At 42.1% G+C, this 12,970-nt stretch overlaps 1 protein-coding gene across 4 annotated transcripts in view; it reads left to right on the top strand.

Annotated features, from left to right (window-relative positions):
* The window catches only part of LOC139468022 (protein pangolin, isoforms A/H/I/S-like), a 71,369-nt gene extending 65,144 nt beyond the window's left edge, over window positions 1-6,225 (top strand). For 3 of the 4 annotated variants that reach the window (XM_071249683.1, XM_071249684.1, XM_071249685.1), the window contains one exon: window positions 450-6,225. In XM_071249683.1, coding sequence (XP_071105784.1) covers window positions 450-804 — 355 coding nt within the window. In that variant the 3' untranslated portion in view covers window positions 805-6,225. The remainder of the gene's footprint in view (window positions 1-449) is intronic. The other variant, XM_071249686.1, reaches the window with a different exon arrangement.
* Window positions 6,226-12,970: the final 6,745 nt, after the last annotated feature.

Raw genomic sequence — 12,970 nt, 5'->3', positions numbered from 1 at the left:
GTCCTTCTCAGCATGTTGCAACAATGTTTTGGCTTTACTGTACCAAGCCTCTTGTGACTTGACTATTGGAAAGATTTCCTTTTTTTAAATATTGTAATTTACAAGTAGATTTTATTGGAATTCTCACAATATGAAATGTTTAAATTGTCTGTGAGGTATGAGTTCGTAGATGTTTGTGTGAGGTTTGAGGTTGTAGAGCTTCTTTAATATAATGTACTAGTTAGTATCTAGTGTGCTGTATAGTAATCCTGTGGTAACTATAATACACATCTTGCTTGTTACTGCTTTTCATAACATTGGTAGAGCCATAACAGCTTCAATATCCATCTTCATAAAACTATAAGTGGACAATTTGTAACAGTAATTTTTTTCATTTCAAAAGACGTCAGTGGATGTTTCTCCTATTTTTATTCAACATTGGTGACTTAACAGTGATGTGTTTATTTCAGGAGGAAGAAGAGATGTGTTCGTTTCCTGCGTGGGGAGGGGGAAGACGGGGGAACCTCGGATGAAGAATTGGATGACGACTTGTGCAATGACAGTTATGCTGAGTCGGGGAGATCTGGCGTGGACAGTGACTGTAATGTGGAAAGTCCACTGCCAGGCCCACAAAGTGACAGCTTTCATTTGAAACCCTCGGAGAAGTGCCATAACTCTCGGCACCTGTCCTCACCCTTTGGCCCAGGTAGTGGTGATGCCCTGGATGTAGACCTGGAGGAAGCCGAGAAAGCTCTTGACTTTCACGCGGAGTCCAAGCTGTGTATGGATCTCCCACAGACACCACCCTCTGTGCCCACATCCTGACGCCTGGACTGACGGACAGATGAAGGGATGGACGGGCCCACCTGGAAGCGGGACAGGTGTTTCCTTGCTCCCACCACAACAGGGCAGCAGCAGCAGCAGCAGCAGCTGGGTGTGTGTAGCATAATACAGTCTCCGTGAGCTTGTGGACCTTGCAAGAATGCACCTGATTGACTGACTCGTTGCCTGATGTGTGACTGTCTGCACCTGACTGGGTGACCGTGCTATTTAGACTGGCTGTGTGAAGGCTGAGTCCAGCAGAGACAGTAGCTGCTACTTGTGATGCTCGGAAAGTGATTATTTTTGTATAGCGTGGACATCACTGAGACCAGATTGTGACATTACTGGCACTGACCGAGCACTTGATCCAGAACAAACATCTTCATCTGAGTATCGATCAAGTCATTGTGAACGAAGAAGAGAGTGAAATGGACACTCAATTTGTATGTGCCAGAGTTGTGTGTGCTGAGAGACTGCAGCAAGAGGCTCACACCATCTTAGCATTACTACATAATACATGTGTACCACTACGAGTGTCGCTGGCTCCCCTCGGGGCGGCCTACTGCAGGCGACAGCCACCATGTGCCTGGACCTAGATTGGTGGTAGCACCACTGGTTTGACCAGACTTGTGTATCTCGTATGTTCTATGTGATCTCTGTTTCTAGGTATTGACAAATAGTAACTTCAAGTACACTCTAAGTGTCCATTTGTACCACGTGGAGGGAGGGGCATGCGCTGCCGTTGCACGAAGTAGGTCTTTGTTTATCGTGTGCTGAGGCTTGTTGGCGGTAGTGTGGAGAGTGAAGGTCAGGGTCACTTGCTGACTCGTAGCTGCCCAATGTGATTCATTCAAATTTTGTTATTACTGAAAACTAATATGTGTCTCCTCAAGTGGTCCCCACTAACCCTTATGATAAGGGCTAGTACCTGCCCCCACGGACCCCTACCACAAGTCTCTTCCATCGGTCCCGCTGGCCCTTGCTACAAGTATCATCAGTCACCTGCCTTCCCCTGCACAAGTCTCCTATCGGTCCCCACTGGCCTCAACCACAAGTCTCCACTAGTGTTGCCAACAACATGTCAACAATGGTCTCTGCAAGTGGTCTCATTTAACCCCTACCTTCACTTTTCAACTACTGACCTCAGCCTTATGCATAGTAACCTTGTCACAAGATTGTCCTTTTTTGGGTAGCACACTGGTACATAGAAAATCAAATTGAACTTTGAAATGACACACTGCCATGTTGGATACAGCTCTCATATCTGCCAGCTGTGTACACTGTTGACATATCTGCCAGCTGTGTATACTGTTGTCATATCTGCCAGCTGTGTACACTGTTGTCATATCTGCCAGCTGTGTATACTGTTGTCATATCTGCCAGCTGTGTACACTGTTGTCTTATCTGCCAGCTGTGTATACTGTTGTCATATCTGCTAGTTGTGTATACTGTTGTCATATCTGCCAGGTGTGTATACTGTTGTCATATCTGCCAGGTGTGTATACTGTTGTCATATCTGCCAGCTGTGTATACTGTTGTCATATCTGCCAGCTGTGTCTACTGCTGTCATATCTGCCGGATGTGTATACTGATCATATCTTCCAGCCAGTGTATACAGCTTGCAGATATGACAGCCAGTGTCTACAGATTTCATATCTGCCATCTAGTATATACAGATGTCGTCTCTGCCAGCAAGTGTATACAGACTGTCTTGGTCTAGATTTGCATAACATTTGCATAATATGCTAAAAGTTGTCATGTATCAAAATCAGCCATCGAAATTGTGTTTTCTGGCCTTGCTGTCACAAGAGTGTGTGACCGTGTGTGCAAGTCTCTGGTTAGTGTTGCAGTGTGTTGCAACAACATCATGCACTGCAGTGTGTGCCCGCGGTACCTGCAAATTTGCAGGTATTTATTTTTGTATTTTGAGTCACAAGATTAACTTGAATTAATTCCAAAACATGTGAAAACCATTAGTTTACAGTTACCTCATAGATGGTTGTTTGATATGGGATACTGGACCAACACACTCTTTGGTGTGGCCGGTATTGGGAGTGGGGGGGAGGGAGGGAGGGAGGGCAGTTTGCATGTACAGTGACAGGGATCTCTTCTCCTGCAGTCTTTGACAATGTTGATCTGTTCAACTGTAGATACCATATATGTGTATCATAGGTGTATGTATGTATACACAACATTCAAACATTTCCCATTCTTCAGGAAGAACGTAATTCCAGCATGTGCCCTGTGTCACAGAGAGTGAGCCATTGTTTACAGCAGTTGTCTGTCTATCTGTTGTTGTCCTCATGAGACCAGGTCGGGTCTCGTGCACACTCCTAGAGACCTAGCTATCTCATCACTTTTGTCTCTTCGTCTATCACAGTTTTATTGAACATTTGACCAATTGTGTTATGATTTTTAGAATGTTCCTAGTCGGTTGTTTTAGATTTTACCGATTTGTAGATTTCGTATAATGCCAAAGGTTTACGAAGAAACGGCCAAAATGTCTCTACCATTACTATCATGTCCCTGAAGCCAGTCCTGTGGTAGGAATCACGACTGTGTGGTGGAGTGTCTGCTGTTACTGTTGTCAGAGTGTACACGCTCGACTGGTCCTTCTCTGCAGTCATTCAGTAACTCTTATGTGCCATGATGCTTGCAGACCTGATAAGAATATAGTTTTGATATTTCGATTGTCCTTGCTGACACTAAACAAATGTTTTAAGAGAGTTAAAATAGGTGAAATGTACCACATCAGAAGGCAGAATAACACAATTGTACACTATCAAAACATTGACCCTTATACTATGTGAAATATATGAACATATGGTGTAGAACTATACCGGCATTTTATTTTTTCTAGCAACATTGGCATATTTGTGTGCTGCATTAGAATATTTCTGTGCCTTATTCTGAGTGGTATTACAAAAAAGACTTGTGTTGTGATCGAAAATGTTACTCAATTTTTAGGTGCCATTTTAAACTTTATTGAAAGCGTCCTATTGTGTTCAGACATACACGTTTCACTGCAAATTACATTGGGTAAAAAGGTTCTAAACTGATTTGGATGTAATCCGTCACCTATTCATGAAATGATTAGCTTTTAAAGAAGGATTAATGTCATCTCTTCAGACTTTATCACAGAGAAGGAGCAATGAAATATTTTAGTCATTGGTGATCTGTTCTGTTTGTACTGTATGAACTATATTCTACTGTCTACTTGTTACTCTAGGCTGTATAGTGACACGCCTCAGTTGACCAAGGTTTACTTTGAGCATAGATGGACTACAGTTTACAAATTGTTTGTCATGTTTTGTGCTTACAAGGCATGGACCTTTTGCTATTGTCTGAAGATTTTATACACAATTTGGCCACCAAGTGGTAATGGACTGACATGTTATTACGAGCATTTTTTTCTTATCCAGAAAGAGATTATTATGACATTTATTCCAAATCATGATTTAAATAATGGTAGTTTTAAAGTAGTACAAATACTTTAAAATGCTTTTGTTTGTTAGATTATGTTTGTTACCTGCACTGACTCAGTAGCAGAGATAAAAGTATGATGTGTAAACGCTTCGGTAAGTTCTCAATTTCCCAGTAAATGTAATTGTCTTAATCCTGTCACATGAACAAAATGTACTGCCATACTTTACTGGAGTCTCATGGCCCTGATAGTCTGCCATACTTTACTGAAATCTTATTGGCCTAAAGGTCTGAAATACTTTATTAAACTGTGCCATTTTGTCTTGGATTCATGGCATCAGTTGCCTGTAACACCTTGGAGTCTCAAGGCACCAATGGTCTGTCTTACCCTACTTGAATCTCATTTCTGCCCCAATGGTGTGCCACACTTGATCCCCATGGCCTAATTTGACCTGCCATACTTTACTGGAGTCTACTCAAGGTACTAATTGTAAATGCTACATACAGACATGGTCATTTTCTTTGGGACACACTTCTTGAACTGTTAGGTCAACTTCTACTATGGCCATATTATATCTGATAAACACATTGCCGTCCCAGAGACCATGCAGATTGATATTCTAAACTGTGTGGATACTAGGTGTGTGTTTCCTTTGTGTCCCGGGATAGTGCTATTGAACACCTGGAAATAACTGAGTTGTCCAAACTAATTTCAAACAACAAATTTAACACACAGGATTTTACCATCGGTATTATTATTATTATTTTATTAAACATTCTTGTTTTAGTCAATTGTTATTAGCTTGTTATTGCATTATTTCATCTCCACAAGTATGTGAAATTCAAACTTTTTACACATTTCTAACGAGGCATTCATTTGGAAGAGAGCTGTTATTGGTTCTGTAGGCTTTGATGACTTGACCACAGTTAGTACAGGTCAGGGATATCCAGTTTTTAATAGCACTTTCCCAGGGAAGTTGGCAACAGATCAGCCTGTTTCAAGATGGCATACGCTTTGAGCTTACCAATCCTACACCAATGGTACTGTGACAGCCTAATATAGAGAAGTTTAAGATCTTGATACTAGTCAGAACTTCTATAGTATTTCCCAATTTACGGTTAGTGTAAAGATTATATGAAATAACACAGGTGCAAAGGTAGATCGTGATCAATTTTCAGTGTTCTGACCACATGGCATGACTATTTCAATCTGGCATGTCCTGAAGGATGTGTGTCCAGAACATACTGACAGGTCCTGAGGGTTCAAGGATAATCTTATTGTTCTGGCATGTCCTGTAAGTTTAGGCATGACCTGAAGGTTCTGGCATGTCCTGGAAGTTTTGACATGACCTGAAGATTCTGGCATGTCTGGACCTTTGGTCATGACCTGAAAGTTCTGCCATGTCCTGGATGTTTGGGCATGCCCTGAAGGTTCTGGCATGTCCGGACGCTTGGGCATGGCTTGAAGATTCAGGCATGTCCTGAGAGTTTTGGCATGTCCGGATGTTTTGGCATGACCTGACGGTTCTGGCATGTCCGGACGTTTGGGCATGACTTGAAGATCCAGGCATGTCCTGGAAGTTTTGGCATGTCCTGAAGATTCTGGCACGTCCTGGAAGTTTTGGCATGACCTGAAGGTTCTGGCATGTCTTCGAAGTTTTGGCATGTCCTGAAGATTCTGGCATTTACCTGTAGGTTGTAGTATTCTATCTGATCAGAGTATGTCCCTGTATTAGTTCCCAGGGGTCTCCAGTATAGCATGTCCCAGCCCGAGATACCGACAGCAGTCCCTACCTTGGCGGTAGGAGCACACTGCTTCTAACCCCACCCCCAGAATGGATGTTTCTGTACTGATGATGCTTACAGGGATGGTGCATATCCTCCTCCTCACTGTTGACCCTCGTGTGTGACTGTAAACACTGGCTCCAGGTGTATTCATCTCACAATCATCACTCATTTTATTATCCATTCGTGTATTTATATGTTATCACGTCATTTCTGTAATAAACATCCAGTTGAAACATCATTTCTTTTGTTGTCAGTGCAGAGACGCAGCTGGGAAAGTACGTGAGACAAGTCTTATGTGTGCTGTTTCCCGTGATTAGCTTCCTATGTCATATTAGAATATCATTTACCATTTAACGTATATTAACGTGCCTTGAGCCATGGAGTCAATGCAAGAATAGCGTCAGGAAAAAAACAGATGCGCCATGGGATATATTGATATACAAGTGTTATGTTCATATGCCATGAAAAGATTCCGATGTGATTACGACAAATTACATGACTTAAATAAATAAACATGAGAAATCTATGAACTAAGAAACCGGAAGATGATACCAAGTGGCGTTTAATAATGGATGTTTGAAGAGAACGGACAAACCTAAGAGCGTCAACCATTTTTATGTACGGTACTCGATGTGCTTAAATGCGTATGTGCTGCCGAGAACATCCATATTTGAAAATAAGTCTGTTTTCGAGATTCCGATGTTCTCAGGTTTATATCCATTATTATAACTCCTGACGAAGTTGTAGCAGTGTTTATTGATGAGTACATGAACATACAGACTTTAATGCATGACGATAGTTCTGCGTAGTACCTCTTGAAGTCGATGCATGTCAACGTATCCCAATTGCGTGGGTCTATTCTCAGGGTGTCAATGCGTTAAACAACAAACAAATACTAGTATATCTCTAGAAGCTGCTAACAAAAACATGGGATCGCTCGAAATGTTTGAGAAAATAGACCTGGTCAGTTTTCTTTGAGTAACCTGGGAGACATAATGTCCCTTTCCTTCAGTTGGTTATTCCGAAATGGAAGAGGTCTCCATTAACCTATACGACTAAATGAATCGGTTGTTTGCATATCGACCTACCCCGACGACGTGGTTGGTTGGTTTGTTGTTCAAAGCCTCACTCAGCACTATTCCAGCTATATGACGGCGGTCTGTATATCATCGAGTCTGGACCAAACAATCCAGTGATTGACTTCATGACCATCGATCCACGCGATTGGGATCGATGACATGCATCAACCAAGTCAGCGAGCCAGACCGCCCGATCCCGTTGGTCACAGCCTACGACAAGCATAGTCGCCTTTTACGGCAAGCATGGGTTGCTGAAGACAAATTCTACTCCGGATCTTCACAGGTCCCGACGACCTGGGACGTTGCTCATAATATCATTCACTGGTTTTGCCCAGACTCGAGAACTTAGTGACCTCCTTCACATAAGTGGAATATTGCTCTGTTATGCGTTAAACAACAAGCACGAGTCGAGTTAGATGACGACTGGAGGGTTACAATATCATACTCTTATTGCATGGGTTAGTTTCCGTTGGCGCTTGCGATTAAAATTGTTCCCAAACCACATTTGTCGTATATAGAAGTCACGAGATACAGAAATGTTTACGTTTGGTTTTGAGAGGAGGTGAAATGGAGCTTAACATCGCCTAGCGTTCATAATTATTGCTGTTAGGCGATGTGCATACACATGTGTGTATGGTTTATGGCGGTTTTATAGTGCTAACCCACTCTGATACCATACCACACTCAGACACATTATACTGACTCCATGTCGGCCAGTTCCTGTTTCCCCCCCTTATGCCTTACTTCAGGCAGAGGAAGTACCATACTGTACTGTCTTAAATGTGAAGCGGACAGTGTATCGAACTACCGACCATCAACTTTCCGGACTAACTCTGTATCCACAAGACCACAGAGACGGTATGTGCAATCAGAAGAGGCTTGAGGTGATCCGATGATCTGGGTTGAATCTGGAATCCGATCCTGCAACAGATCTGTCCACGACACGGTGATTTGGTTGATTGCGTGTCGTGGTACCCCGACCACATGGGATGTTGTTCATGATATCAATCACTGGTTTGCCTGGTCCAGACTTGATTATTTACAGACCGCCGTCATGTAGCTGGAATATCGGAGAGTGTGGCGTTAAAAAACAAACGAACGCGCCCGAAAACACGAAGAACCAGGTTTCATGTTCACTTGAATTTTCTTTTTAATTATTTTTTCAAGAAAATACTTGGAAGAGTATAATTTTGTCTTCACACGAAAACAATATTTGTTTGCTGGAAATACTGAATGTCCTGAAAACAATGTGTAGTGAAAAGTACTGATTATTACCCTCGATTGTTCCCGTACCGTAAATATCAAACATTAGGGTACATAGTTTTTATTCCTTATATACGATATTTACAGTACGGAAACACACAAGGGTAATAATGTCTTTGTCATTTAATGTCATTCTTAAATTATGGAATGTGTAAGATGTAATTTCGCTTAATGAAGTAGCTTTAGAAACCGCGTATAAATTCAATTTTGAGTGAACCGCCCAATTTATTAAATAGTACCAAATGACTTGCAGCCACGTTTTGGCGACACTTTGGGAAACCCAGTTATCGGACTATTAACACAAGCGACTGCAGGATTTGCAGTGCATGTGTACCGTCAACTGGGCGTCGACAGATGATTTCCATTTCATGTTTTTAATCTGGGTGCTCAAGTGATTTGATGTACTTCGCGAGGTAAGGCCCATTTAATTACACAAAAAGATCTTGATTATCGGTCAGATTGTCTTCACTGGGCGCCGCCATTTTGTTTGAATCAAATGCAAGTAATATGAGAACTGGAATCTCATTGGTCAATAGGAGGGACATAAAAGGGACATAACCCGTAATCGCTACCGATGGCGCTACGATCGAACCACGAAACTGCAGCCTAGTTCGGCTACTGGACTTTTCCAGTCACTTAATTCCTTCAACTGGGAAAGATGTGTCCAAAGCGGTGTTAAACCCAACTCAATCACTCACTCCATGGCCTCCGCTGATTGAGATATACGAAATCTTAACTTTCCTACAGGTCCCTGATGCGCAATAGAACAGAAATTTATGAAAATTATGTAACACCACAACAAGTTAGTCATACAGACTCTGTTTCTGATTTTTTGCCGTTAATTGTTTCAATGCGAGAGGATGTTTCCTTGTAGAACGATTAATCACGATACTCCACATCACGATAATTGAATACTATCGCGAGGACATGCTTCCATGGTATTCAGAGGAAATGATCTCACAGGTGTGTTGTGGTATTAAGTCACAAACTTATGGTACGTACTTTTTCAAAACCCACTTAAGGTTAGATTATGCCGTAGTTTCTCCAATACAGGCTGCCTTCGTTTTTTCTCAGGACATTATTTTGACAGTTTTGGGGAGATCTCTATCTATTTACCGTGAATTAGGGATAATTCATTATTGTTTCTAAATGTGAATAATTTACGGTTAATTTACCAGCGTCTAGTAAGCACCCGGGAGCATGGATGTCCCAGGCGTCACAATTCGCCGTGCAGAGTTCAGTCCCTTACGCGTGACAGAAACTAGCACAAGAATGTAGTAATATTGACTGTCTGAAGCCAGTTGATGAAATACAAATAAAACTCAACGATATAATTTTTATCTCAAAAGAATACACTTTCTTCATATGGATGATAAATTTGTAGTGACATCGCAACCATGAATGTCAGTTAGTCTATTGTTAGTCCGACTATTGAAGGTTACAAGGCGTTGTAAACCGCCGACAGCAGCCAACAGATATGGCGCATATGCCTCTGACACTTTTATGTAGGCATAAAAGCCTAATGAGGTTTGCCATTGAGCTGCAATAATGTACGCGACCCGGCCTCACCGGTGTGGCAGTTACTGAGATTGATGCCGTACTTGTAGACGACGAGGACTAGTTTAAGACGTGGCAACGGCTTCCAGTTTTATCGTTTAATTTTCACCGTCAATAATGTTAAATAAACAGTTGAATTTTTTTATCTTGTTAAACCAGGTTTGAAATTGGAGTCTTGACTTGTAGACTTATGTGACTGGTGTGAGATTCGATAGTGAAATGCAAGCCATCGAATGCTGATGAGATTATCTGACACCTTGTTATAGTGGGGTTGGCTGGGAAGAATTAGCACCAGCTTAAAGTGGCGGTGTTTTTGCACAGCAATTGTACACATTCCGACGTGTCAGATTCTTAACGGACAACAGATTTTCAAAGAACCTATTAATGTGGTTATATTGTCAAAATTTATTTGGCAGCTTTCTGGAAATCTCATAAAACAAACACATCTAGTTGATGTCATGTGACCAGATGTCAAGGTCAGTCCATCTTCCGGCCTATTCGGGGATTAACCTGATGTTGATGATAAACGATTCCCTTTTGGTGAAAGCTATAATCATGAACTAAGGTTCATATGCAGAGGGAAAGTAGGATGTGCGACCAGCGGATCCTTGTGTGGCTAAGAATCATAACCCTGCACAAAGAGTTGTCCCCAGTACCCCAGAGTGAGTGAGTCAATGTGGAACGTCGCATCAGCAATATTGCAGACATATTGACGTGCCCCAGAGGGTTTTACAGTGGCGTATCCCTTTACCACAAGACGCGTTATGGTTATTTATGAAAAAGTATGTTTAATGTGTATAGGTGAAGTGATGTTGAATGGGATTATCGTCGCTTTAAAGATTATTTCACTTACAAGGCGTGAATGTGTATGCGTCTGCTTGTACAAGTTTGAATTTTTGCCAGTTTTATAGCGCTAGCCCTAGGAGACACCATTCCGCAGTTTAACATGGATACCCCTTTCAGAAACTGTATACTGACTCGAGCCGGCCGGTTCTTGTTTTAGCCCCTTATTGCTGAGCGTCAGATAGGGTAACAACAGGTACCAACTGTTAACTCCTTTTGGCATGAGTGAGTGAGTGAGTTGGGTTTAATGCTGCTTTTAACAGTATTCCAGTTATATCACAGCGTGTCAGCTTAATGTGGAAGGAAAGCCCGAAGTGATGCAGGTCTCAGACGTTTACCACTTCGGTGAAACCCACGAGCACGGGTATGGTATATAAACCTAGAAACATAATCGGGGCGAACCAGGGTTCGAACCCACAATCATAGGTCCCTGGCGTGCCCGAGGGACGCAACTCTGCACAGCGAATCGCGGCGCCTTAGACGACTGGGCCACTCGTCAGAAAGGACATAAGTCGCAATATCCACTGGTGGCGCTACGATCGACCCCGGAAATTCAAGGGTAGAAACTTGACTTTTACAGTCAACTCCCTTGCATCGGGGAGATGTCGAACTTCCGTTCTCCTGGCAGATGTTCTATCCACTAGACCATTCGTCATCACTTGCCCCTTTCCGTAACGTGCAAGAAGACTCGTCCCCCTGTCGATGAATATATATATATATATAATATGTGCACCATTAGGCAACGATTTGACAATTGTTTTAGGTATGCCCGTTTGCGCTAAGACGGAACACGGTCGCAAATATGGCCATGAGAGGGGCACGTGTAGTGTCGCTATTCGGCTTGTCCCGGAATAACACGAGTTGGTCACGAATGCCACTAGACATGCAGAAGTAAACCAATGTAGTTTCCAAACATCAATTTAAGGACAAAGTGATGGCCCAAGGTTTCATCTGACCGTTATGACGATGGGATATGTTTCACATCGAGAAAATCGTAATGAAAAACAACAACTGAATAATAATCATTTCCTGATGGTATTCGTGTGTCAGCTGACCTTGGCCTTCACGCACGAGGGTGCTGGCGGCAGGATATGGCACATTCACTTTTTTCAAACACCATGTGTCAAAACTTAAACTTATAATTTTGAATTACGGCTTGCAGTTTGTTTGTTTACTTGTGACACGAATATGAATTCCCCTTAGGCACTTGCGCTTTCATTCACTCAACCATCGTTGGGAGTAAGAGAAAAAAAGGGGTCGCCCTACGGCACTGTGTGAGGTAATGAATGGATCCCACACACCAGCTGTGTGGGGTGAAGGTCACATCCGCAGCTTTGTTTAGGATGTATGCTTTTGCGTCACCTTTTGGAATATGTCCGCAATGTCAAGACGATGGATACGAAAAATCGGGGCCATGATTCATGTATACCCATATGAGGAATCTACCCATTGTCGAACGGACGAACGCTTGAACCATCAGACCATTCCACGACTCGAAAGTTTGGTTTACGCCGAAGTAACTTGTTGTAACTGATATGTTAAGCTATCCTTCTAAGGTTCATTAGTACTCCCGTGAAACACGACTTCTTTACGTTTTTGTTGGAATTTGACAGAGATTTTTCTTGGACCTGGGGAAATATTGGCATTGATCATGTAAAGGTCAAAGGTCAAGGTTACGAGATGGAAAACTCACAAAAACCGTTGTGGTTACACGAAAAGGCTTTGGTGCATCTTCCCTAGGACGGGGCCATGTTTGGAAAAGGTTTGGGTTAAAGATTAGTCAAAGGTCAAGGTAAGCATTTAGGTTTGGGTAAAACATGTATAAATCGTTGTCAGTTTCTGAGACATGCTTACGTTTTTCGTAACACATCTCACCACATCACATTTCAATTGCATTTAAGTTACCTTTGAGGTAATTGTGAAATGTTGTAGCATACTTTCTCTTGTATGTCGGGCAGAGGTTATTGACTTGAGAATCTTACAATGAACTTATTCCTCATCGACCTTGGGAATTGTTTTTGCACATGACATGAGCTGGTCAAGGCCACGAAATAGAAAAGTCTCACTTAAATTTTAGTGGTAACACTTTCTCAAATAGTATTGATGTTATAATTAAACTCTGCAGATACTTCAGGATCGGGCCCAGCTTGGGAAAGGTTTTGGTCAAAATAAGTCAAAATTGATGTTTCTATAAATCATAGTTATATCATATTCAA

This window comes from Haliotis cracherodii, unplaced genomic scaffold (assembly GCF_022045235.1).
Source record: "Haliotis cracherodii isolate W230 unplaced genomic scaffold, xgHalCrac1.p SCAF_2, whole genome shotgun sequence".
Taxonomy (NCBI): Eukaryota; Metazoa; Mollusca; class Gastropoda; order Lepetellida; family Haliotidae; genus Haliotis; species Haliotis cracherodii.
Note: the sequence above shows the minus strand (reverse complement) of the source record. Positions and strands in the feature narration are given on the sequence as shown.